Source organism: Ambystoma mexicanum, chromosome 7p (genome assembly GCF_040938575.1).
Source record: "Ambystoma mexicanum isolate Mex_15411 chromosome 7p, UKY_AmexF1_1, whole genome shotgun sequence".
Classification (NCBI taxonomy): Eukaryota; Metazoa; Chordata; class Amphibia; order Caudata; family Ambystomatidae; genus Ambystoma; species Ambystoma mexicanum.
Window position 1 is genome coordinate 473,998,268 of NC_090939.1, and position 27,446 is coordinate 474,025,713.

Below are 27,446 nucleotides of genomic sequence, written 5' to 3' on the forward strand. Positions count from 1 at the left end.
CGCAGAGGGGTAGGCGGGAGGGTTCGCATGTGAATCCATGCCAGACCCATGCTGGAGAACAACAGTTACAGGTAAGTAACTTGTTCCTTCTCCAGCATGGGGTCTGGCATGGATTCACATGCTCATGAATAAAGAATACATAGCAGTACACACATGCACAACCACGGGAGGTGGCAAAGGCTCAACATTAAGCATCACATCAACTCAACATTAAGCATCTTACCTCCTCACCAGGCTCACCTCAGGCGAACAGGTTGCGCAGCACTGCTTGGCCGACCCTGGACTCCTCCCTGGAATCCCGGTCGACGCAGTAGAATTTCGTGAAGGTGTGCGTCGACCTCCACGTAGCAGCCCTGCATATGTCCAGCAGGGGCACACCAGATAGGAACGCCGTGGTAGCTGCGATCGCTCTGGTGGAATGGGCTCTCGGACGGCCAGGCAGCGGTCGGTTTGCCAACCGGTGACAGTACATGATACAGCCGGAGAGCCATCTGGAGATGGAAGCCTTCGAGAGAGCCTTCCCCTGATTGACAGGTCCAAAGTTCACAAAGAGTTGTGACGTCTTCCGAAAACCTTTCGTGCGGTCCACGTAGAACTTCAGCGCTCTAGCTACATCCAGCGAGTGCAAAGTCCTCTCAGCCGGCGACGAAGGCGACGGGAAGAACACAGGTAACACCAAGGGTTCGTTGAGATGAAAGTCCGACGGTACCTTGGGCATGAAGGATGGGTGCGTCCTGAGCACTACCCTCGTGTCGTGGAAAGTCAAGTACGGGGCCTTGCAGGAAAGGGCCTGGATCTCTCCCACTCGTCGTGCGGAGGTGATGGCCACGAGAAAAGCTGTTTTCCACGATAGAAACTTCAACGGGGCCGAGTGCAGAGGCTCGAACGGAGGTCCCATGAGTTTGGTCAGCACCACGTTGAGCTCCCACGCCGGGGCCGGAGCCTTCACCGGCGGGAACGATCTGAACAGTCCCTTCATGAACTCTTTCACCAGACGATGAGACCACAAGGACGTCCGGCCCGTGGTTCTGGTGTATCGGGAGATCGCAGCAAGATGAATCTTGATGGACGCGTGTGCCAGACCAGCTTTGGCCAGCGTCAGCAGGTACGGCAGCACTTGGGGAGCCGTAATCCGTAGAGGGTTAATCTTCTGTGCGTGGCACCAGACAGAGAACCTCTTCCATTTGTGTCCGTAGCATTTAAGAGTCGAGGACGCCCTGGCCTTTGCAAGAACCTCTCTGCAATCGGCCGGTATGTCGTATCCTCCAAACTCTAGCGCTGCAGGAGCCAGGCCTGCAAGTTCAGCGACTTCGGGTCGTGGTGGAGGATGGCGCCTCCTTCCCTGGAGAGTAGATCCGCGTCCGCCGGCAGCTTGATTGGCGGGGACGCCGACAAGTCCAGAAGGTCCGGGAACCATATCTGCCTCGGCCACGCAGGTGCGACGAGGATCATCCTGCACCGTGACCTCTTGAGCTGGTTGACGAGCCGGATCAGCAGAGGCAAGGGAGGGAACGCGTAGAGGAACAGGCCCTCCCAGGGGAACGAGAAAGCATCGCCCATGCTCCTCGTCTGGGGAAACCTGCTGGCGAACCTCCGGCACTTGGTGTTCGTCGCCGTCGCGAACAGGTCGATCTGGGGTGTGCCCCACCGTCGGAAGAGGCGATCCACCAGATCCTGCCGTAGTTCCCACTCGTGGCACGAGCGCAGCTCCCTGCTGAGTGAGTCGGCGATGGTGTTTTTTATCCCTGCCAGATGAAACGGCACCAGAAGAATCCCTTGGGCGACGGCCCAATGCCACAGGTCCTGCGCCTCCTTGGACAGCGCTGGGGACCTGGTTCCGCCCTGTTTCCTGATGTAAAACATGGTGGTGGTGTTGTCGGTGAAGATCCTCACCACCTTGCCCTTGAGGGACGGAAGGAAGGACCTGAGGGCCCAAAACACTGCACGGAGCTCCAGGACGTTGATATGCAGGGACTTCTCCGTCGGGAGCCAGAGTCCCCTTGCGTGCAGATTTTCGGTGTGCGCTCCCCACCCTTCTAGGGAGGCATCCGTGGTCACAGTCACCTGGTGGGCTGGGGTCTGGAAGTCCATGCCCGCCGTCAGATGCGCGCGGGTGCCCCACCACCGTATCGCTCGTCGGAAACTCTCGTCGAGCTTGATCCTTTCCTCGAAGCTGCCCGTCCTCTGGATCCAGCGCGCATCCAGGAACTCTTGCAACGGGCGCATCCGGAGCCTGCACATGGGAATGAGGTAGATGCAGGAAGACATCATCCCGAGGAGGGACTTGATGGACCTCACCTTGGCCGCGTCGGCCACCAACATCCGTTGCACCTTGCCCAAGATGGTCCTGGTCCTCTCCTCCGACGGGGAGGCCAGAAGGGACACTGTGTCGAGCCTCGCTCCCAGAAACAGTGCGACTTGCGCGGGCACCAGGTGGGATTTGGCGTAGTTCACGGAGAATCCCAGGTCCGTGAGGAGTTGGACGGTCCTTGCCGTGTGGACCACGGCGAGCTCCCTCGTCTTGGCGCGGATGAGCCAGTCGTCCAGGTAGGGGTAGACGTGAATCCCCTCGCGGCGCAGCTGCGCCGCCACCGGTGCGAGGCACTTGGTGAAAACCCTGGGTGCCGACCGTAGTCCGAAGGGAAGGGCTTTGAACTGGTAATGACGCCCTTGGACCACGAATCTGAGGAATTTTCGGTGCCCCTTCAGGATGGGAATGTGGAAGTAGGCATCCTCCAAATCCAACGACGATAGGAAGTCTCCTTCCTCCAGCTGACCCAGGACGTGCTGGAGGGTGACCATCCGGAACTTCTGCGCCTTGATGAACTTGTTCAGGCGTCGCAGGTCCAGGATGGGGCGCCATCCTCCCGTCTTCTTCTTCACGAGGAAGTAACGCGAGTAGACTCCGGAGCCCCGAAGCCTCTTTGGGACGAGTTCGATGGCGCCCTTTCTGAGCATCGCCTTTACCTCCAGGAGAAGTTGAGGGACGTGAAGTTCTTTCCTGGCCACGGGGGGGACGCGCGGGCACCTTCTTTGAAACTCGAGCGCGTGGCCCCGGGCCAGGGCGTCCAGCACCCAACGGTCGGTGGAGATGGACTCCCACACGCTGACGAAGCCCGCCAGCCGGCCTCCCACCGGGGTGCTTCGGTGGGGGCCCGACCCCACGGCCGGTTCAATCCTGCTTGGACGCGGCCTTGCCGCCTTGGCCTCCTTGGCGACGACGGCGGGGTCCGCCAGACTTGCCTCGTCCTCTGTAGGCCTCTTGCGACGACGAGCGGGCCGCTTGACGGTAGGAAGCGAAACCGCCGCCGGAACCTTTGGAGGCGCCCTTGCCTCCGCCGCTCCGAAAGGGCGTCCGTCGTTGCTGCAGTACTCCAAGGGCCCGGGCCGTCTCAGTATCCGCCTTGATGGCCTGAAGGGAATCGTCCACTGTCTTCCCAAACAGGTTGTTCCCGTCGAAGGGCATGTCCAGGATCCTGGTCTGGACGTCCTGCCGAAAGTCCGTCGCCTTGAGCCATCCGCGACATCGAAGGCAAACGCCGTTGCCCATCTGGCGGAACCCAGTGTCGGCGATGTCCGTCGCCACGGTGATGGCGTGGTCCGAGGCCACCTCACCTTCCTGCAGGATCTCAAGGGCCTCCGCCCTCTTGTCGTCCGGCAGAAAATCCAGCAGGGGAGCTATCTTGTACCAGAGTTCCCTGTCGTAGCGGGCCACGATAGCCAAGGCGTTGGCCGCTTTAATCGTCGTCGCCGCCGACGAGATGACTCTGCGTCCCATGGCATCCAATTTCTTTCCCTCGCCGTCCGGCGGGGAAGTCGACGTGGAGGCCGCACCCCCCCCCGCTTTCTTCCTGGCTGCCGCGGAGACGACGGAGTCCGGGGTAGGCTGCGCCCGGAGGCATAGGGGGGCCGAGTCCGGGACCCGGTACTTTTTCTCGTACCGGTCTCTTTTCGCTGGCGTCGTGGAAGGGTTCTTGAGGAGGGAAAGGCCCTCATCCCAAATGTCGTCTAACAGAGGCACTGCGAGGACCGTCTTCCTCTTGGCCTCGCGCCGTTGGTAAAGGAAGCCTTCCTTTTTCTTCTCCTCAGGGCAGAGTTGGAAAAGCTCGGATGCCCTGGCGATCATTGAGTGGAACGATCCAATCTCGTCGGGCGGAGAAGCCCTGGTGGGAGGCGACGACGGAAAATCCTCGTCGTATGCCTCGTCGTCCGTACCCGTCGCTGCCGTGTCAGTCCCCGTATCATCCCCTCGGGTGGACGGGGAGGAGGGCTGGACGGGGCGCGACGGTTGAAAAGGAGGCGGTGGATGGATCCTTCTTTTCTTGGTAGGGGGAACACCAGAAGGTCCCGGTTCTGGATCCCCCGACGGGAGAGGTTCCTCCGTCGGTAACGGTAGTCTCGTCCTTATCTCGGAGCATAAGGACTGTATAGCCAACAAAATGGCCGCTGAGTTGTCTTGCGGCGCTGGCAGAGGGGAATCCGACGGGCGAGCAGGGGCCCCGTCGGTATCCTCGACGATGTCGTCGTCGTCACCTGCGTCGGGGCCCATTCCGACGGGCTGGTCTTGTTCCACGCCTAGGCCGTGGCTTAAGACCTCGATCAGTTCCTCTTCTGAGGTTGAGGCCGAATCTACGACGACGCCCTGCCCCCCCTTCTTCCCCACGGAGGGTTTCACGGGGGTCCTATCGATGGGCACGAAAGAAGACTCCCTCCGAGGAGGCAGGGAGATTCTGGGCCCCGAGGCCGCCACCACTGGTGCAGCCTCCACAGGCTGGGCCAGGGCCGCCGCGACCGTTTCGATAGAGGGCTTGGTCGAATGGATCAAGGCCTTCACCACCTTAGGTGCGCTCACCGCCTTATCCTTGAGGGAGGGGGCACTGCCACGCTCCTCCTCTGCCTTAGAGCTCGACCGGGGTCTCTCCAGGAGCTTCGCCGGGTGCTCGGCCTTCCTCTTACCCGACCCAGAGCGTTGGCTCGTGGTTGATGGTGCCGGGGAGGGTGCGCCCTGCCTGGCGCCCGTAGAGCCCGACCGTTCGGCGCTCCCGGTGCCAGCGGACTCGCGGTGCTTGGCCTTATGTTGGGCCCCCGTCGCCGGGGCGCCCTCAAAGGTCTTAGAAGACCGCTCAGATTTCTTCTTCTTCTCGCCAGACGGGCTCTTACCCTCCAGCCAGCTGGCGAGACGTTGATGGCGGTCCTTCATGGTCCGTTCCGACATGTTGCCGCAAAACGCACAGTCCTTCTCCACGTGCGTCTTGTCCCCATGAAGGCAGTAAAGGCAGAAAGAGTGTTCGTCCTCCTTGAAGACGTTCTGCAGCTGGCATCCAGGGCAGGCCCTGAACAGCTTTCCGGGCGTCGAGCTTCCCTTCTCCTGGGCCATCTCCGAGACCGGGCCTGAGAAGCTTCTGGAGTCCTCCGAAGTGTAGCTCGACGAAATCTTCACCCTTGAGGGGCACAGATGAATCCGACACGGGTCCCCGTTGATCGGATGTAGGATCGGTGGAGCTTGAGGCTCTTTTGACCGAAAGAATCGAAGTTTTTGTGAAAAAGCGCGAAAAAATAGCACTAACGCTCGAGAGCAATAGCACGAGGATCCCAACACATGAACGTGCGGTAAAAATCTGAAGATGGCTGCCAGAGGCGGTGCTTAGGTAGAGGGCAGTCATTGGCTGTGGTCAGTATGACGCAGAGACCAGTGATTGGTTATTACTACGAAAGACAGATCAGAAACGAAACTGATACTGGTTTTTTCTTTACCGAGGATTCCCAGCCTGACGACGGGGAATATTCATGAGCATGTGAATCCATGCCAGACCCCATGCTGGAGAAGCCTGGTTACTCAACACAGTACAAAAACTCTGTAGAACAGGCTTATACCAAAGGTTGGGTTGCCTATACCTGTAGTCATAGTTGTTTGAAGCGTTCCCAGAGGGTACTGCATTCAAACTTTCCCTAACAGCCAGTCGTCCAAATATCATAACCCCTGGGTCGGAGCAGTGCTGCTATAGTATTCAACAGACTCGAGAGCACCTGTGGTGCAGAGTTCAGGGCGAATGGCAACACGCGATATTGGAAGTGTTGCCCCATCACTGTGACCTGCCAGAATTGCCTGTACGGCTGCATAATCGGGACATGCAAATAAGCATCCTTTAGGTTCAGGGTGCACATCCAATATCCCTTGCAGAGAGCCTCTGCGATATGCGCTGGCTTTATCATCTTGAATTTTCTGAGTGGAAGGTAAACATTGAGGCAGATAGGTCGAGCCAACATCCTCAGACAGGCCTGGATCTTTTATGGGATGGCAATCCTGAAATAGTATCCAAAGCCCCTCTTAACCGGGGGGCACTTGCTCAACCGCCTCGCTCTGAATGAGGTAGGCAATTTCATCCAGCAGTGCAAAACAATCTGTTACTCTGTTCAGATCTGCCCTGCGACTGCCCAAATGGTTTAGCCAGGATTGCAAGCGATTTCGCCATCTGCGAGCTGGTCTTTCTTGCTAAGTACCTCATCCGTTGAGGAGTGGAAGAGCTCTACCACTTCACAGGGGAAATCCAGTATTCGCTCTTGTACATTCGTTTTAAATTTCGTGGCATGTAACCAAGCCGCTTTGCGCATGTCCGTGGCCACGCAATGCCTCTTCCCACTGTGACTATGTAAGCCACAGTCATCTCTAGCAGACCCTGCACCACCGCCTTTGCCTCCACAAGTCCTGCCTTAAAAGCGGCCTGCCTATGGTGAGGGAGGACTGGCACAAAGTCTGCTATCTCCCGGCATAGCTTCATTGTGGGCTGCCAGGATTAAGTCTTCATTCGCCTACCTGAGATGCAGTCCTGAATTCAGGCAGACCTTTTTTCGATAGGCCTCTAGTAGCTTATCTTCCTAATTTAGCAGGGCTGCCGCCAATGACCCCCATCCTCCAGTGTTCTGAGGCTTGGTGTACATAGATGATGCTGCAATCAGGGAGGAATGTGGCTGCAGGGGTGAAGATAGGAGGATGCCTACCTGCCTGTGCATCGAGCCGCTTGTTGATTAGCTGTCCGGAATCAGGCTTGGGTCACCCCTTCTTCGCTGGAGCCGAAACGTCCTTTTGTAGCGGTATGCGCGATTTACTGTGTGCCATAAGTGCCAGTACCTCTGCCAGCACACCAGACTCTGGCTGTTCCTGCTGTGGTACGGGTACCCCCAAAAAATTCAGCCAGTCCCTCCATTCTGTCATGGAAGGCTTTCATCGAATTAAAGGCTTCTACTACATCCTCGTCTGTGTCCTTGTCTGCCTGTCCTGCTGCATCCCACTGAGATCCTATAGCCATAACGGGGGTCTGATCTGCAGTTGCCTGCTGGGAAGGCCCGCCCTCAGCTTGGAGAGCCAAACTCTGCTGCAGCAGACTGTCGGACGGTGCCCTCTACAATGCTCCCAGGGCTGTGGGCGGCTGTGCCTATAGGGGCAGGGCTGGAACCACCTGCGGAGGTACCCCCTCCTTGATCGAGGACTTAAGGAGCCCAGTTATCTGTCAAGACCTCATGACCACCATAAACCTTTCGAAGAATCTATCTGTGCGTAGTGGTGGAGCAGGAAGCAATGCTGCTGAGGGGTAAAACTTGCTGAAGCAGACTGCAGAGCCACTGGCCTGTGCTGGGCCCTGCTACTCTCGGCGTACCACATTGTAGTGGGACATGGTTAGGTATGTGGTGCACCACCGCACCTGTGCGGTTAAACATTACACCCTCAGGTTAAATCCGGCCTCCACAGGGAGGATGGCTGCTCCAAGCATCTTGCTGAGGAGTCACTGGCCATAGGGCTGTCTGGCGACCTGGGAGTCGCCTCGCCGCTGGGCTTCATTTTGTCACCAAACACCATTTTGTGCACAGAGCTTTTATCAGGAATGCGCTGCTGACACTGTCCGACGCAAACCCTGACCCCCCCACAGTTCCGTAAGGGCCCTTGATCAGTGACTCTGTACTGGATACGACTTCAGGGAGACCCTCCTCTGGCTTGCAACCGGTAGTCATTGCACTTAAACAGTGCTAGAACACTTGTGCCGCTAAGGACATGTCCCGGTGCTAGAGCGTTTCCACCCCTTAGTCGTTGTTGCAGAAGACCCAAAGGCTCCTCGGTCTGGGGACCGGTAGCTCTTGAGACACTGACTGGTGCTAGGATCCTTAGAACCGCTCCTGCTCGGAGGATTCCTAGGAAAGGAATCTCCCTGGTGGGGTGCTCTAGTAAAAATAGCACTTATCTTGTCCGACTGGTTTCTGGGTCACAGAAAGTCCTAAAGATGTTCCAGAGGGGACACCGCGAAGATCTCCCTCCACCTACCCTAACATTTTTTCAAAGAAAGCGGAGTAAGAGCGTGACACGCCGCACAATCTTCCCACCTATGGCCTGCGCCTAAACACTGAAAACAGAGTGACCTGCTAAAGCCTGACGGGGCCAACATGCGCCGAGGCAGGCGAGGCACCGGATGCTGGATTGAATAGAAAAATGGAGCAGGGAAAGTCCAAAAAATTGCAAACGAACAGAGCAAGCACGAGGAAGGTCAGATCCACTCAGCGTGGAAAAAGGATTGAGGCCAGGCACCGCAGGGTGGTGCTACGGTGGTGTGGCTGTGCCTTAAATGTAAAGGGGAAATGCACTTTTTTGGAGGGAAAAAAAAGGTTACGGTCCCCAAGGAGGAGACCCATGCAGTAGGGAGGAAACTGGACGGGACGGAAGAGTAATTAAGCCAAGATTAAGAGTCCTCTCCCAATACTACCACGCTAGGGGAAGTCTGGTGGGGGTGGGGCAATCATTGCCCAGAACTCCACCGATCACGGCAGTCAAGGGAGAGTGGTAGGGTGCGGACTTTGCGCCTATGCAACCCTTTGTTGGGAAATGGGAGGGGCAGGGATAGGAAACCAGTGTGAAAGTTCATCCACCTGACTCCGATTCAACTAGAAACCACCCTTAAGGTTCTTGCCCCTGCACATATATCATTGGTTCCATTGCAGGGGGTTCCAGGTCTAAGTGGCAGTTCCTGATGCTTTGCAGCTTGACGACCCAGGCACCCTGAGATGCAGTCCACCAAAGGACCCACAATGACAGGAGACCACCAGGACATCATGGAAAGCAAGCAGGAAAGAACATAACTATCAGGCGGCAGAATGTGAGGCACATACTAAAGACAAAACTGCTCCAGAAAGTTACCCTATTCATGATGGAGCGTATCAGCTGAATGACAACTATTCTTAGGCTACAAGCAAATGACATGCAGCGTTTGAAGATGGACTCAGAACTGGGACCGAAGCAGCCTTGGCTTGAACTCAACAGTCCACAAGATGGTTCCAGAACACTTCTAAAAGCTCCAAGGGGCATGATCATCTTTTCAAGGATCCTGACTGGCTGGTCTCAACAGCTGAAGGGTCGAAGCAGTGACGACAGTCTTCAGGAGGTCTATCCAGAGAGACAGGGCTTCACCGGAACTTGGCTTAAGGCAATGCTGGATATCTTCAGCGATCAGGTTGGGTCTTCAGCAGGCTGCAACTCTTCGATGGGATCTTGGTTCCAAACAACCTTGTATCCCAAATTTAAGCCAGGGCTGCCGAAGACCACCAATACACTAAGGGCCTGCACCATTCAGATTGCCAAAGGCTGTTCAACCACGGACAGTCTTATTGCCCCACAACTGCGCAGGAGCAGACATACCCCTGAGTGTGGATTTGGACTAGACAGTCCCAGCACCCACATACAGCCAGATGCTCAACTGACACTCTGTCTGGAAAACCTGAGGTTTTGCCAAGGGAAGAGCTTACTTCACATATGACATTTCCTTAATGGATAGGGCAGGAAGATTGACAAAGGAAAAGATGGCCAAAGGACAGGTCGAAAAATACATGGCACAACCATTTTGAGTATATGGTTCTCAAAATGGCATTATGCTGTAAAATGTAAAGGTTTCTGTTAGAAAAAAATAAAACATTAGATCAATATCCACTGCCACCAAGTTGTCTTGGACATAGCACAAAATGAACAGGAACATTACTAAAGCAAAAAGGGAAACGTGAAGCAAAGTACGCCTGCAGGACTTCAATATAAGTTGATGAGTGCAGCACAGAAACCAAAAGACAACTGATGAAACACATTTTTAATGGCCCTAAAACATTGTCACAATAATATTACAGTACATTGTTTTGTACCTGTTAGAGGTCCAACATTCCAAGCAATATTATTGCACCAGCCAATTGCCTGGACCCAATGAACAGTGCCAGCATTTATCCACACTAAATCACCAGGTCGCTGAATAAATCTGTACACAGGGACATTCGCTTCATAAAGATCTTCCAGGTTGGGCCACCAGGAACCGAGTAAGAAATTGATGTTATTCCTAAAATAGAATGAATAAAGTGTGACATCAGGTATTTCTAGAACTGAAACTAGCGGAAGCTAAAATGTAAAGAAAATATACATCCAATGTTACTCCTTCTGACTTACAAGTACACGTAAAAATGGGCACAGTAACTTTTCCAAAATGTAATGATATCAAAACAGACAGTGAATGCATCTTCAAAGAGATGAACATTATTTTAGCTTTTCAGTTGTTCTCGAACAGCAATCTCAGTGCTATATAGTTTGCTAAATGGAACATTGTACAGTATCCTGATAATGCAAAGAACACATTGTAAATACAAGAATAGATTCGGAAGCGCATATTAAGTCTTGGGACTATAGGCTGAATAAATGTTTAGCATTTACTAAGTAAAAGAACAGGCTATTTACCTGAGATAGTGTTATTTGTTAGGAAATATTTTCTTTTTGTTGCTTTCCTTCCCGAGACATCTACGGACCCCGTAGCTCCACCCTCTCGAGCCCCCGACCCAACTTTTTTTTGTTGCTATTTGCACCTTTTCTAAATTTTGGAGGAAAGAAAAGCTTTTAGGCTTCACTTGCATTGCTTAGCTCATCGGTTTTGGGGGCACTTATCAGTCCCTATGGCTATAAGTACCTGGGGACTCTGTCCTCCCTTGTAAAAATGTTTGCTTATTTTACACTGTACACATCACCTTACAGCGAGTCTACTTTAAACTTCAGTAACTTTGTAGTTACTTCCATCATGTGTCCAAGACAGGCTGGTGACAGAGGAAATATTTCAACAGTTTACATTCACGCATGACCTTTTGAATTTTACAGCATAATGCCTTCTGGAGTATTATATACTCCAGAAATTATGTTACTCACCGTAGTGACCAACTCACTCCTAGTCCATAGTCCCCTTTCCTCCATATTGTATGGGCGTCCCTCGATAGGGACGGGAGACGGAACCTTTTTCAGCAGAAACAATCTTCTTCCCCATTAAATGTAGAGGCCCGCGAAAATATTACCTTTGCCAAATGACACCAGTTTTATTAGGGGGGGGGGGGAGATGGTGGGACGTATGGAGGAAAGGGAACTATGGACTAGGGGTACACGTTAGTCACTACGGTGAGTAAATTACTAGTTACTCTTAGTCCATAGTCCCCTTTCCTCCATATTGTATGGGCCTCCCTCCCTCTTGAGGGATGGGAGACGGAACCTTTATCACCAGAAACTCTACTTCCCCTTTAAATTTAGCGGCGCGCCACCCTGGGAGCATGTGCTCGCCCGACTCCACCCACCAGCACCACTCCTCTGTCCCCATTGATGCATCGACAATATTCAGAATTGCCTAATGACAACGGTATAATAAGGGGGGAGGATGGTGGGACGTATGGAGGAAAGGGGACTATGGTCTAAGAGTATGTTAGTCACTACAGTGAGTAACTAGTAACTACTGTTACATCCCGTCCCCTTTCCTCCATACTGTAAGGGCGATTACAACTGGATGCAGTCCCACGGTGAAGAGGAGACCCTTCTTAAGAAAACAGGTTTCTTCGAACCACCTACCTGAAAACCGCATCTGACCTCGAAGCGGCATCCAAACAGTAGTGCATAGAGATAGTCAAAGGGGTGGCCCAGGTAGCCGGCCTCCTGATGACCTGCCACGGCACATGCCGTTGGAATGCAATGGCCGTGGCCTTGGCTCTGACCACATGGGCATGCAAGTTATCTGGCACCGGCTTGAGCTGCCCCTCATAAGCCTCCTTGATGGCCGCGACCATCCACCTTGCTATGAAAGCCTTAGAAGCCTGATAACCGGGCCTTGACCCACCAAAAGTGACGAACGGGGAGTCCGACTTGCAGAAGTCCTTGGTCCTGTTGAGTTAGTATTTTAGAGCGCATCTGACATCCAGACAGTGCAAGACCCTCTGTTAGGAAAGATTTCATATGTGCAAGTAATTTTCCCTCCATGTGTCAACCCCCAAACTTGTTACTGCTGTTTAAACACCATTGACCGACTTTGCCAGAGAAGCACAGCCTTCAGCTGCACTCCTCTGGGCTTTCGCTCACTTTTTATGGGTAAACTGACATGCCCTTAAGACAGTCAGTACTGGTAGACTTTGTTTCCCTTAGTTCTTTTCTCATGTTGCAACTTTTGTGCAACATGTAACAAGTGTGCAATGTATTACCATACAGCACACTTGGGTCTATAGTCATTTCCAAAGGCCCTAGATACTCTTGCTGGACTTTTTATGAACTGTGCAGATGTGTCAGGGACATGACTGGTGGCAGCTATCGTTTCACATTATTTTTAACCCTTTCCTGCCATGTTAACCGCGTTTGGCACAAATAGGTGGCCTGGCCCCAAAATGGCCATGCCACGAGGTTCTTTGTCCTGTCCTTTGGCCATCCTGCCCCTTCACCTTCCCCAGGTCGAGTCGACCCAGGCCAGTCCTTATTTGGTCATGCACTTTCCCGCAAATCCCAATGCTTTTGCGGGCTTCTGCATGTCTTATGTGTGCGCCTCCAAGATGTGGTCTGGGATGTCTGGTCCCAATACACATCCTGGGTGCCAGAGACCCTAGAGTGTCCTGAACGCCTGAGACCACCATGGTCTGTGATTGATCCACGTATGGAGTGTGGGTTTGTGAGCAGATCTCCCATTGGGTCCTCTCCGTTTTGGCACGAAGGGAACTTTGGATAAGAGGAGGCTGGAAACACCACTACCAGGTCGATCTCCTGAGTTCTCACTGAATAAAGGATAGGATCCAAGTATCCTGCAACTAAGGAGCTGAGTCGAGGAACCGCTGGTGACCCACTGGAAGGTTTGGCACCCTGAGCCAGCTGTCGTCCCATGGGAACCCTCTGCATCTGGTCGTCCGAGAAGGCCTGCGAAGACGCTTGGACCCATTGGAATAGTGGAACCAACTATTTTCGGAACCTTCACCAAAACCTGCAAGTAAGCTTTCTCGTAAGTGTCCCTGGGCCAACTAGTGGGCTGACCAGCTTACGCAGGACCTTTGCTCCCTCTCCTCTGTCGTTTCGAGGAGGCCCTCGAAACTTGGTATACTGCTAGTTTTGTGTCCATGGCACCCTCACACCGAATTTCGTACACTTGGCATTCCAAGGTCTGAAGTGAGACGAGTGCGCCCGGACCAGAGTAAGCACGGTTACCGTATTGTCCTGCCGTGGCAACGTCCTTTGCAAGTCCGCTGCATTTGTGACCCTCTTGCTCCTGAAGCCTGCAGTGAAACTGGGGCGATTCATCCACCCGGAGCAGAGAAATCGCCACTGTCCCGTTTGGGAAGCTTCGCTGGATCTCAGGAACTAAAAAGATGCGTAGACGTCCTTTTTGCCGCATTCGAACCTGCAACCGTATTGGACTAACCTGCCGAAGTTTGGGTCTCCTTGCATCAGGGACAAGTGAGTAATCAATAACCCAACTGGTGGCCCCTCGCACAAGAGCCCATTTTTACGCACGAGTGGCCCCTGTCCTGTACACTGCTATTGTGAATTAGCGACTCCATCCCAAACTCACAAACTGCCTCTGCCTTCAAGTGGAGGTCCTTCTTGAATAGTGGGAACTTCCTCTTCATCGCCTTATCCACCTTCCCGAGCTGCTAGAGACCCCTGAAGAGACCCCGCTTTGCCCATTGGAACAACCGCGTGCGCTGGCACTACATGTACTATTGAGCACAAGGCTCCCCTCTTAGGGCTTGGACTGCCTCTTAGTGAGGTGAATAACTGATGTTGAACTGGGTCTAAAGATTAACTGCACTGTCTGTTTCCTTCCCATCTAGGTTGTCGACATATTTCGTGCAGTCACCCTTTTAGACACCCCCTGGTCTTGTGTATATATTGTATTGAGTGTGATGTATTGGTTTACTTAGTGCTACTGTGATTCTTTGCTATGGTCTATGTTACAAAGGCCTTGTAATAAATGTGTCTATATTTTTAATAGAACACCTGTTTTGATTAATTTGTAAGTGTCCTTGCTCTGTGTGTTCATTGAGGTCCTTCAGTCACCCTCACCCCTCCTGAGACTTAGTCTTGACCGCGTGCCGTAGCTACCCTGATTGGTCTGGCTTGTCCAGAGGTTACCCTGTTCCAAGAAACTAGGCTGGCCTTCTGAACCTCTGCCCCTCCAGGTCAGAGTTCAGAAATCCTTCTCAATCCTATGCAGTTCCCTTAGGGAGCACTACAGAAGATTAAGACTACAGGTATATGCAATAAATCCCCTTTGGTATCAGTCTGTACCACAGAGATTTAGTTAGTAGCTGTGGCTGAGCAGTCAGACTTATCTCAAGAGGGATATGAGCATTATTCAGGGTTTACACAATAGGACTACAGTACTTTGGAACAAGGAAACACTGACCAAAGCTTTGTATCAAAAAGAATATATATATTTATTTTACACACTCTGATGTTCACACGCAAATCACTATCATTGAAGCAAGTTAAAACAGTCAAGACAAGTATACACAACTCCCTATTTAAATTGTAGACAAGTTTGAGCAAGAGTGAAAACTGAAGAAAACGGCACAGTGTAACCCAAGCAGAAATGGCACTCTAACAATTTCTTCAGAGGGAGGGAAAGGACAAGTCATACAGAGTTAGACTCCTAAACGCACCAGCAACACTTCCAATTGGATTGCAAGGCAGTGCTTTAGGAATATATAAAAAGGGAAGGAAAGTTGGTTATAAGAGTTTAGGTGCACCAACACATTTCTTGATGAAAAGCAATCTAGAGAAGGCAGTTGTAACAGATTTAGCCAGAGTCAAGAGGCGTGTGCCAGAGTCAATGGTTTAACAATTTGAAAATGTGGTTGCAGAAGGTAAAAAGATAATGTTAGACGAAAGGGGCGGCTGTTAGGGAGAATTCTCATTCTATGGCTAATTTCCCTTACCTAGTGAGTCCCTCAGCAGCTTTGCTGGATTTCTGGAGTTTATTTTTTCCACCTGGTAAGAGTGTGAGCTTTTCCCCACTCTTACCTGGGTTTTGACCATGTGTATTTTAAATGTTTCTGTGATTGTGAGTACACCACTTCAGTAGCCCCACTCTTTGTGTGTTACACAGCACATTCAGTGCAGTGAAACAGGGTTGTCTCTTAGACTTCCCACCGACTCCATTTTCTGGGGCTGACTACAGTCCCCCAGAAAAGGGTAAAGTTGCCATTAACTTTACATAGTCACTTTAACCACGGATCCAGTACACCCTCTCTTATATGGAGTATTGAAAAGGGTTATTTCTTAGCCCTTTTTATCTGTGCCTCTTGGAGCATTGTTTCGCTCCATTAACATTAAGACTTGGCTGGTGGCAGTGGTATCTACCCTAATTTTCCTGCCGCAATTATATTACACAACGTGGTAACGTTTTAGGCTATTTTAGTAGCATCGAACTTTAAACCCGCTTGCCCAAATACTTTTTATTCCGGGTCTGGTTGGGTTTAATCGCAATTTCTTTTTGTTAATATCCTTCTTGGGTCTTTCTTTGCGCGGCAAACCAGGTTTGCCTCCTTTGTTCGCCGTCCTTTGGCGGGCTTCTGACTAGAAGCCCTCATATGGCGTCTGGGTGTCTAGGTGGGCTGAATGTGAGGGAAGGGTGTAGTCACCCCTGGCACAGGGTCTCCTTGGAGACCCAAGTCGCACTTTGTGTTGATTGGTGGAGGTGGTTGTCCGGGCTGGACAACCCCCCTGCTGAGTGATTGACAGCCAGGCTGTGTGAATGGGGGATTTTGGCATAAAAGGTAGGACTCTTGGGCTAGAAGGCAGAGTCACTACTGGAACTGCAAAGAACTGAAGAGAAGCGGAGAAGAAGACGGCTGCTGCAACCCCGAGTCCCGGTGAAGTCCTGCTGTAGTCCTGAGCTATCTACCCTTCAACAACAAGAGAAGATCCAGTCCGGAGTCTTCTTCCCTCGAGCCTGGTGGGATCAACCAGCTCACCCTTTCTTCAGTCAGAGAATCCTCTCCTGGGTCGAAATCACTGCTGTGCTGTAGTGGTCCGGATAGCCATCAGAAGAGCACTCTCCTGATTTAAAGGAGTGCACCTTTTATTCATCTTTGTCTTTTTCGCTGCTGCTGGCCTCATCCCTGGGTAGGTCGTCCTTATCCCCACGACTGAAGCCGCAGGAACCGTGAGTCTGCAGGAACTACCAGGAACAATTGCAGTGGCACCAGCTTTTCTCCAACAGAATAAGCTACTGTGCACATTTGGTCGTTCTCTCCGTCTGACAATCTGGAACCGGGGTGAACCCTTTTCCTCCTCGAAGATTTGTTCCTTCTTCCTTCCCTCTTATAACTTTTCCTTCCATCTGACAATATCTAAGTACTCTTGGCATCTTGAATCTCGAACTGTTCAACGTGTGATCCTCGGCAACTGAGCATCTGCTCCATTGACACTGGCGCAGGCCTATTGACTTTAATCTGTATCTTTGAACGAGTCCTCCGATTCCCTTGCCTTGACAAAAGTATTGCCTGTGATTTTATCCACTTTTCCCTTGTTTTAAATTCTTAATTACAAAGTGTGTTTTAACTTCGTGAGCATTTCCATTTGCGGGTACGCGTTAGTATCGCAACACCGGTCTGCCAAATCCTAATGTGCTTACCTTGAATTTGCTGGAACAAGTGGAATTAATTGTGTGTAGTGTATTTTACGTGTGGTTTTGAATTTATAGAAGTGAAGTGTTTTGTGAACAGATGGTTTAAAATAAATGTACTTATATTTTTTACCTGAAACCTTGAGTCAGTGTTTGCTTGAGTCACAGTAATTGTGGTCCTTTGTGTAATCTCTACTACTGCTCATTTACTCTTGAGATAAATCTGGTTGCTCCGCTACTGCTACCACTTTAACAGTGTAGTACAGGCTTGTACCGAAGGTGAACTTGTATTGCCACTTATAAATTGTGTGTAGTGGTCCGTAAGGGCACTGCACAGGATTCTGCCTTACAGCGCCCAGCCCAGAAGGTAAGTAAAGGATTTAAAACACCTTTAGCAGTACCCAACGAAACGGGAGGCTTAGTGGAATAATGTACCTTGAAAGTGGAAGAGGCTCCCGCGGTGGCGGTAGTTCCAGGCAGTTCCTGCAGTTCGGGAGATCCAGCAGAGGAAGAGAGACTCGCGTCGTGGAGGAAGGTTCGAGCTACTGCACTGCCCAGGGATGAAGTCAGCTGCGGTGATGCCAAAACAAAATAAAAGGTACGGTCCTTTAAATCGAGATCACGGTGGATGGGTGCCTGGCTATCCGGTCTCCTAGTGCTGGGCACTGGCGATTCAACCAAGGCAAGTCCTGCAAGGCGATTGGCAAACTCGTTGGCCCCACCAGCTCAAGGGAAGAAGACTCCTGCAGGTGAAGATCTTATCGAGTCGTTGGAGAAAAGTGGCGAGGATCTGCAGCAGGGCTTTACTGGTGGTTCAGTCGTTGCAGATGTCTTCAGCTTCTCTCCTCTTCGGGTTTCTTAGTTCCAGTGGCAACGTCTTGTCCACCTGTACTCAGAGCCCTGCTTTTATGCAGAAGAATCCCCATTCATACAGCCTAGCTGTAACTCGCACAGTAGGGTGGCTATCCTGGCGGGATAACCCCCCCAGCCTAACAGGGCAGAGTGCGACTTGGGTTGCCTAGGTAACCCTGTCCAGGGTGCCTATTCCCCCTCCCACACATCCCGTCTACCCCAGACTCAGTTGCGCCGAAAGGAGGGCTTCTGTGCAGAAGCCTGCCAAAAGGACAAACAAAGGATCCCCGACCTGGGTTAGGATTTCAGAGAAAGACACGAGAAGAACAAGTTACTCTCCTACCTGGTAACTTTCTTTGGATGGGATGGTCCGACGACATGTAATCACCACAGCTGTGCTGCTTCGGAAAATCTTCGGCTTCTGCGTCCTGCGTCGATGACGCTGATACGCCGCCCTCGAAGACCTCCTCCGACGGCCGACGTCACTGGATGTTATAAGTAGGACGCACAACGCCCGTAGCCTCAGTTGTAGTTTTTTCCCCCCAGAACGTGTGGCACCAGTCTTCTGCCAGTCTGACACACAAAGTCTTGCGGAAACGTAAGCTGCAATCGCACAAGAAATTCTGTAGCGGGGAAGGCAGGGAGGGAACGATATGGAATAAGTCGTCGGACCATCCCATCGAAAGAAGGTTACCAGGTAAGAGAGTAACTTGTTCTTCAAGGGGATTGGGTCCTCCGACGTATTCCATATCTATGACAGACTCCCAAAGCAGTACCAATGCAAGGAGGTGGGAAAAGAATTTAGAAAACAGAAATTTAGAATGCCCAATCAAATTGCGGAGTAAAACACTGCCTTGCCAAAGGCCAGATCCTGCCCCCCGATGGAATCGAGGGAGTAGTGACATACAAAAATATGTACTGAAGCCCAGGTGGCTGCATCAGATGTTACGAATAGGAACACCCTTCTGTAGGGCAGTAGAGGCAGCCATACCGCTGGTAGAATGGGCCCGTAAGCCGACCGGTGTGTCCTTACCTGCCAAGCGGTAACACTCAGAGATAGCCAAAATAATCCTGCGAGATAAAGTCTGTTTCGTCACAGCTTGTCCCAAACGCTTTCCAGCGTAACCAATGAAGAGTTGATCGTCCACTTTGACCCGTGAAATATAAAAGCTTAACGCTCTCCTAGGATCAAGCCTATGGAGCCTCTCCTCTTCATTACCAGGATGTGGAGGAGGATAAAACGCCGGACGAACAACCTTCTGGCCTAAATGAAATTCCGACACCACCTTCGGAAGAAAGGAAGGACGAACTCTAAGGACAACCCTGTCCCTGTGAAACACAGTGAAGGGTGGCTTAACTGGAAGTACCTGTAACTCACTCACTCTGCGAGCGGAAGTGACTGCAACCAAAAATACAGTTTTAAGAGTTAACAGTCTCAAAGGGCATGAATGCAAAGGCTCAAACGGCGCACCCATCAGAAACTTGAGAACAAGGTTCAAATCCCAACCGGGCACCTGGAAAGGTGACGGAGGGATCACATTAGTTAGCCCTTTCAGAAACTGAGAAATTAAAGGAATTTTAAAATAGGAACACTCTTCAGACGAGTGCTTAAATATGGACAGCGCCGCCAGGTAACCTTTAACGGTACCCACTTGCAAGCCCCTGTGGGCCAAAGAAAGCAAAAAAGACAGAACCATGGGAATGTCACATGCAAAAGGATCCACATTCTTAACTCGGCACCAGTCGCAGAATTTACGGCAACGATACAGGGACTTTGTTGCTGGCCGTCTGGCCGAGAGCAAAACCTCCATCACGTCTTCAGGGAGGTCCCAATCCTTATACCTCAACCTTTCAGAAACCAAGCCTGAAGGTTGAGGGATCTGACCTCTGGATGGAGAACCTGACCCCCCTCCCGTGAGAGCAGATCATCTCGGTAGGGAAGACGACGTGGAGGGCAGATGGACAAGTCGAGAAGGTCCGAGTACCACGTCCTGTGGGCCCACGCTGGAGCAATGAGGATCCTCCGGGAACCAAACCTCTGCAACCTCTGCAGTACTTGCGGGATGACGGGGACTGGAGGAAACGCATACAGCAGTGGGAATGACCACTCCACCACAAACGCGTCTCCTAAGGCTCCTTTTGGAGGAAATTCCCACGAGCAGAACCTCTTGCACTTCCGGTTGACACTGGTGCAAAGAGATCCACTTGAGGGGTCCCCCAAATGGCGAAGATCTCCATGAGAATCTCCTGAGCCAACTCCCACTCGTGAGAGATCGCGCTGTGCCTGCTCAGAGCGTCCGCCGTCTCGTTTTCGTCTCCGGCCAGATGAACTGCCGAGATCGAAACTTCCTGCTGGATTGCCCAGAACCAGAGCTGCATCGCCTCCCTGCACAGAGGAAGTGACCCTGCCCCCCCCCTTTTTGTTGAGGTAGTGCATGGCCACCGTGTTGTCTGTCAGGATCAGGACATTCTTCCCTCGCACAGTCGGCAAAAAAGCCTTCAGGGCTAGCCTGACGGCCCTCAGCTCCAACAGATTGATATGAAGTCTGGACTCCGACGGAGACCAACGACCGCCGACTGTCAACTCGTTGGCATGAGCTCCCCATCCCGTGAGGGATACGTCCGTCACGATCGTCACCTCCGGCCAGGGTAGCCAAAATGGAGCCCTCTTCATCATATTGTCTTCTACGGCCCACCAGAGAAGGTCCTGGGCGATCGAGGACGGCACATGAACAGGGTCCGACATCCTGCCGGAGGACAGACCACTGGAGCTTGAGTGCCCATTGCAAAGATCTCATCCGCAACCTGGCCTCTGGCACCAGAAGAATGCAGGATGCCATGAGGCCGAGCAATCTCAAGAACTCGAACGCTGGGAGACTCTGGGCAAGCTGAAACTTGTGCACCATCTGCTGAATGTGATGAGCCCTCACCTGGGGAGGAAAACACTGCCCCAGGGACGTGTCGAGCACTGCTCCGATGTACTGGAGCCTCTGAGCTGGTGTCAAATGGGACTTCAAGTTGAGGGAGAAGCCCTGCTTGTGTAGGTAGTGGCAGGTGACGGACAGATGATCCAGGACTTGCTCGGGAGAGCGCCCCCTGATCAACCAATCGTCCAGGTAGGGGTAGACGTGAAACCCCCCTTTCCTGAGGTGCGCTGCCACCACTACAATGAGCTTGGTGAAGACCCTCGGGGCGGAGGTCAATCCGAACGGCAGGACCCGAAACTGAAAGTGAGAGTCGCCAACCGCGAACCTCAGGTACTTCTTGTGCTTTGGATGTATCGGCACATGAAAATAAGCGTCCTTGAGGTCGAGAGACACCAACCAGTCCTGAAGTTGAAGGGCCTGGAGGACTTGAGAGTAACCATCTAGAACTTGTCCTTCCTGAGGAGTTTGTTCAAACCGCGCAAGTCCATGATGGGTCTCAATCTCCCGTCTTTCTTGGAAAACAAAAAATAAGGGGAATACCATCCCTTGTTCCTCTCCGCTACAGGCACCAGTTCTATGGTGCCATTCTCCAGCAGGGATTGAATTTCCTGCGCAAGGAGCGGATCTGGTCTCTTCAAAGAGACTCCCCGGTGGATTGTCTAGAGGCCTCTGCCGGAAAGGAAGACAGTAGCCGTGGGTTATGATCTCCAGAACCCACACCTGAAGTAATGGCGCGCCACTCTACAAGATGCTGCACCAGCCTTCCCCCAACCGGCGAACCATGGGACATGGCCTCATGACTGAGCTGAAGCAGCTGCGGCATTGCCTGAGGGCAAAGAGGCAACAGCCCGAGCGGCCTTGGCACCTCGAGTACCTTGTTTTCCGCCTCTGGCACTCCTACGGTGGCCCCTTTGACTGGCAGCTCCTCTCGCTTTACCAAAGGATGAGTAATAACGAAAGAACCCTCCCCTCCATTGCTGTCCCCTAGGACGAAAAGGCGGAGGTTGGCAAACTGCAGCGCCCAACGACTTTGCTGCAGCTTTGGAGGTCTGCAACCTCTCAAGGCTCTCGTTAGCCTTGCTGCCAAAAGATGTTCCCCGTTAAAGGGCATGTTGAGGAGCCGGGCCTGCACATCAGGAGCAAACCTTGACTTCCGCAACCATGCAAACCTGCGTATCACGGTGCTCGCCGCCATGGACCGGCTGGCGCAATCTGCCATGTCCAAACCCGAATGAACAGCCTCACACATGGCATCCTTGTCATCCTGAACCATGGCAAGGAAACCATCCCGTTCGTCCCCTTCGGGAATATGTTCAGCCGCTAAGGAAACACAGTTCCACAGAGTGTGCGTGAAACGTGACAAGGCACAAACGGAGTTGGCCGCCTGAAGCGCCATACCCCCGGAAGAAAACACTTTCTTCGCCCAGCCGTCAAAACGCTTCTCGTCCCTATCAGGAGGGATGGTAGGATACGACACCTGCTTTGCCGGGGCCGTAGCCGCCTGCACCACCAAACTCTCCGGAGTGGGGTGCTTGGTCAAGTAGCAGGGGTCGCTACTGGCTGGGCGGTATTTTTGCAGCAAAGACTTGCCCACTGCCGGGAGACTCTCCGGAGCAGTTCAAGCCGCCGCAACCCTCCTCTGTAGAGCCATATGGAACGGCATTACCGGGTCAGTTGGTGGACCTTGTTCGAGGATATCCGTAAGGTCATCCTTAAGAAAATCCCCTGGGGGAGCAGACCATCCCAAGTACTCGGTGACCCTGGACATAAGGCGCCGGTACGAGGAGTCGGCAGGAGTGCCAGGCTCAAGCCTACAAAACTCCACCTCCGGAGGGGTGTCCAGCCCACTGGCATCGTGCAGGGACTGCCGCAGGTCCTCAATTTGGCTATGGCTCGAGAGAATCTCGTCCGGCACCGTATTCGGAACCATGCCATCATCAGAGCCCTCATCCACCTCTGAAATAAACTCAAGCTGGCGGTAAGAAGGCACAGAATGTGGAACAAAGCCATGCTTGACCGTTGCCAGAGCCTTTCTAGGGGGTTCCACCGAGCCCCGGGGAATCCCCGTCGAAACAGCCTCGAAAGGCGTTGAGGGCGTCGACGCCGAACGCAGCGCTGACAGCATCGATGGCTTCGACACAGTCCTCGAGGCCGGAGCCCTGAGCGTGTCCCTCGACAGCCTGGGCGCCGACGACTTCTTCGGAGGCATGGCCTCGAAAGAGTCCATCGACGACCTCAGCGTCGACGTCTTCCTCGAAGACACCACAGGTGCACATGGTCTCGAGCCCGTCGAGGACCGGGACCTGGAACGGGCATGACGAGAACGATTCTGCTTGTCCGAGCGGGACCTCTCCCGCGAATCGTGCCGACCACCCGAGCCCGAAGGCGTGCGAGTGGTATCTCTCGACCAATCACGACCGACCCCACTCGGAGGCGCAGATGGACCAGTGCCCTGCGATTCGGGAATCGCCAACATTTTCTTCCCAACGGAAGCCCATTCCTCCGGCGTTGCATGTTTGGTGGGGTAAGCGACCCGCTGACGGGCGGAGTCCTCGGATGAGGACTGGGAAGGCGACTGATGACGGCGCTTCCGGGAGTGCCTCGAAGAGGCCGATTAGTGGCGGGACCGACTCTGGGACCGAGACCCACTGGACTTCCGACGACGACGCAGAGAGTCGTCCCTCGAATCGTCCGTCGAAAGCCCCGCAGACCTCGAGTTCCGTGGCTTGGACACCTTACCTACCGATAACAACTTCTTGCGCTCCCGCAAGGCTTTGGACGTGAGCGACTGGCAGTCGACACAGTCATCCGTGTCATGGGCCTCCCCGAGGTACCAAAGGCAGGCGTTATGCGAGTCCGCCACCGACATCTTGGACCCACAGTACCCGCACTTCTTAAAGCCCAGACGCGGGGTGGAAGACGAGGTAGACATCTCCACGAATATACTTCACAATACGAACAGGTTCGAAGAACCGAGAAAGAACAGAAACTCCAAAGAGTCTAGGCGCGCCGAGATATCCGAAGCAAACACGTTAGCGGAAAAAACGGAACTGAGGCTACGGGCGTCGTGCGTCCTACTTATAACATCCAGTGACGTCGGCCGTCGGAGGAGGTCCTCGAGGGCGGCGTATCAACGTCATCGACGCAGGAGCCGAAGATTTTCCAAAGCAGTACAGCTGTGGTGATTACATGTCATAGATATGGAATACGTCGGAGGACCCAATCCCCCTCGAAAGAAATATTATCAAAGATCTGGCAATAAAAACCTACCGGAGTAAAGTTAATGTTAAAATAAACCGGCGGTATGTTAGAGGCTGTCAGTAAAAGTGGTAGCCTCGAACAATGGGAAAATCCCATGGAAAATATTTGCAGGCGAATATTTACAGTAGTAACCACTGCCACCAGCCAGAATCTTTGGAGAGAGGGACTGGACGGTAACCCCTCGAAAATGAACACCAGGGAAAAACTATTAACTCTTTCCAGTACTTCCATAGTAAGATGGGTTGTACTGGTTTTGTTCATAACTAGTGACTAGTAAAGTCAATGGGGACTTTACATGCCCTGGGAGACAGTAGTCAGTCCCAGAGTATGGAGTCTATGTTTGGAGGTCACTATGACACCCCTGTGGTGCTGCACTGAGGGTGCTGTGTAACACACATGTAAAAAGATGATACCTATGAGGTTGAGAAAGACCCCATAGACCATAAGCACACAAATAGCCTAAAACACACATGAGCAACATGTCAGAGTGGGGAAGAGAGTCTTACTCTTAGCAGGAGAAAAAAAATAAACCCTTAAAATCCAGCAAAGCTGTTGGGTGACTCTATAGGTAAGGAAAATTAGCCTTTCAATCCCTGGGCAGTGCAGTAACTCGAACCTTCCTCCACGACGAGAGCCTCTCTTCCTCTGCTGGATCTCCCGAACTGCAGAACTGCCAGGAACTACCGCCACCGCAGGAGCTTCTTCCACTTTCAAGGTACATTGTTCCGCCAGGCCTCCCGTTTAGTTGGGTACTGATAAAGGTGTTTTAAATCCTTTACTTACCTTCTGGGCTGGCCGCCCCTTTCGTCTAACATTATCTTTTTACCTTCTGCAACCACCTTTTCAAATCGTTAAACAAAGACTTGACTGGAACTACTAGAACCGTTTGATCCTGGGCACATTGCCTTGTACCATTGGCTCTGGCACAGGCCTATACACTCTGGCTAAATCTGTTATAACTGCCTTCTCTAGATTGCTTTTCACTAAGAAATGTGTCAGTGCACCTAAACTCTTATAACCACCTTTCCTTCCCCTTTCTATATTGTTGAAGTGCCATTTTGCTAGGTTTTCACCAAAGTATTGCTTATGCTAAAGTATTGCCTTGCCTAACTTGTTTACAATCCAATTGGGAAATGTTGCTGGTGTGTTTAGGAGTCTAACCCTGTATGACTTGTTCCTTCCCTCCCTCTGAAGAAATTGTTAGAGTGCCATTTCTGCTTGGTTTACACTGTGCCGTTTTCCTCACTTTTCACTCTTGCTCAAACTTGTCTACAATTTAAATAGGGAGTTGTGTATACTTTTCTTTACTGTTTTAACTTGCTTTAATGATAGTTATTTGTGTGTGAACTTAAGTGTGTAAAATAAATATATATATTCTTTTCGATACAAAGCTTTGGTCAGTGTTTCCTTGTTCCATAGTACTGTAGTCCTATTGTGTAAAACCTGAATACTGCTCATCTCCCTCTTGAGATAAGTCTGACTGCTCAACCACAGCTACCAACTAAATCTTTGTGGTACAGACTGATACCAAAAGGGGATTTATTGCATATACATGTAGACTTAATCTTCTGTAGTGCTCCCTAAGGGAACTGCATAGGATTCTGCCTAACAGCCGTCATGTTGTTCCACTGTATCTGGAATGCGTCGCCCAGGGAGCCGGAGCCCTGCCCCTACTACGGGGAACATTGCTGGCATTTCCTGTTGTCGCGGGAGGCAAACAGATCCACTTGGGGATGCCCCCACCTGAGGAAGATCTCATTCAGTAACAGGCTGTTCAATTGCCACTCGGAATTGTCCGCCCCCAGTCTACTGATCTGTCCGCCTCCAAGTTGGACTCCCCCGGGAGGTGGACTGCAGTGAGGTAGATGTTGTACTCCAGTGCCCACTCCCACCTGCAGACAGCTAGATTGCACAGTGCAGGGGATCTGGTAGCCCCCTGCTTGTTGACATAGTACATGCTGGTGGAGTTGTCCATCTGGATAAGAACTGCCTTGCCCTTGATGAGAGGGAGAAAGGCCTTGAGAGCCAGCCATATGGCCTTCAATTCCAGCCAATTGATGTGGGACTCCTGCCAAGTCCAGACTCCATGGATAGAGTGTCTGTCCAGCCTCTAAGGAGGAGTCAGTAGTAACGGTGACCTGAGGTGTCGGCTGCCTAAATGGCTTGCCTTGCCGCAGGTTGAAGTCCGTGGACCACCACATGAGGTCCGGGTGGAGAAAGGGAGGAATGTCGATTTACTCCGCTTGGGAGCCCTTCTCCCGATTCCATGAGCCTGCGAAGTGAGCTGTAATCTCCTCATCTTGAGTCTTGTGTGGGGTACGGCCAACAGGACAGTCGCCATTATGCCCAACAGATGTTGGTACCACCATGCCGAGGGCACTGCCCTGGTGAGGAAGTGAGAGGTGGCTTACTTGATGGCTATCTTGTCCTCTGAGGGTAAGTCTCTCTTGGAGCTCGTGTCCCAGATGATGCCCAGGAAGTTCAGCGTCTGCATGGGCTGCAGCTGAGACTACTTGAGATTGATAGTGAACCCCAGGTCATGGAGTGTAATCATCAGTGCGGAGGAGGTATGGTTAACCACTTCCGGAGAGGCAGCCCACATGAGCCATTCGTCCAGGTATGGGTAGACATGGTGGCCCTGGGCCCTGAGGAGGGCTGCCACTGCATTCATCAATCTGGTAAACACCCTGGGGGCTGAGTTGAGGCCAAACCTCAACCAGTACCTTGTATTGAAAATGGCAGCCCATGATCCTGAACCGCAATAAGGAACAATGCTGCTGCCAAATCGAGACGTGTAGGTACGCGTCCTTCAGATCCAGGGAGCACATCCAGTCTCCCCTGTCCAGTGTTTACGAATAAGTGCTGGCGAAACCATGTTGAACTCTTGCAGAGGAAGGGAGAGGTTGAGGGTGGAAAGGTCCAACAAAACTCTTAGGCCAGCCTGGTTCTTCTTCTGTATGGCACAAATCCTGGAATAAAAGCCAAAGCCTCACTGGGAGGTTGGAACTTCTTCCACAACCTGGCCCTTGCCGAGAAACCGGATCTCCGCCAACATAGTTGCTGTCCCAATCTGTGGGAGAGGAGGGGAGGAAGGTACCGGAAGGCAGTACCCCGTGGAGACTACGGAGAGGATCCAGGGGTCTGAAAAATTCTGCCACCAAAATTGCACGCGAAAGGCAAGCCTACCCCACCCCCCGCCCCCACCGGAGACACGTGGACCCGAGTGGGCGCGTCATGCATTCTTTCCCTCCGAGGAGAGGGATTCATTTATTTATTTTATTTATTTATTTAAATGTATATAGCGCGCAAGCAGCCCGGGGGCATTGAGGCGCTGTTACTTGCAATAACTTAGTTACATGGTACATATGATAGCGATTGTTGACACATTATGAATAGTACAAGAAATCATACTGTTGTTACAAATATTGCATTTGGTCGTATATTACAAACATAAATGATAAGTATTCGTGCTGATGTGTCG

The 27,446-nt window shown here is 52.1% G+C and overlaps 1 protein-coding gene across 5 annotated transcripts in view; it reads right to left on the reverse strand.

Annotated features, from left to right (window-relative positions):
• The window catches only part of KDM6A (lysine demethylase 6A), a 1,954,130-nt gene that overhangs the window by 173,854 nt on the left and 1,752,830 nt on the right, over window positions 1-27,446 (reverse strand). For all 5 annotated transcript variants that reach the window (XM_069636498.1, XM_069636499.1, XM_069636495.1 and 2 more), the window contains one exon: window positions 10,171-10,358. In XM_069636498.1, the coding sequence (XP_069492599.1) occupies window positions 10,171-10,358 (188 nt within the window). The remainder of the gene's footprint in view (window positions 1-10,170; window positions 10,359-27,446) is intronic.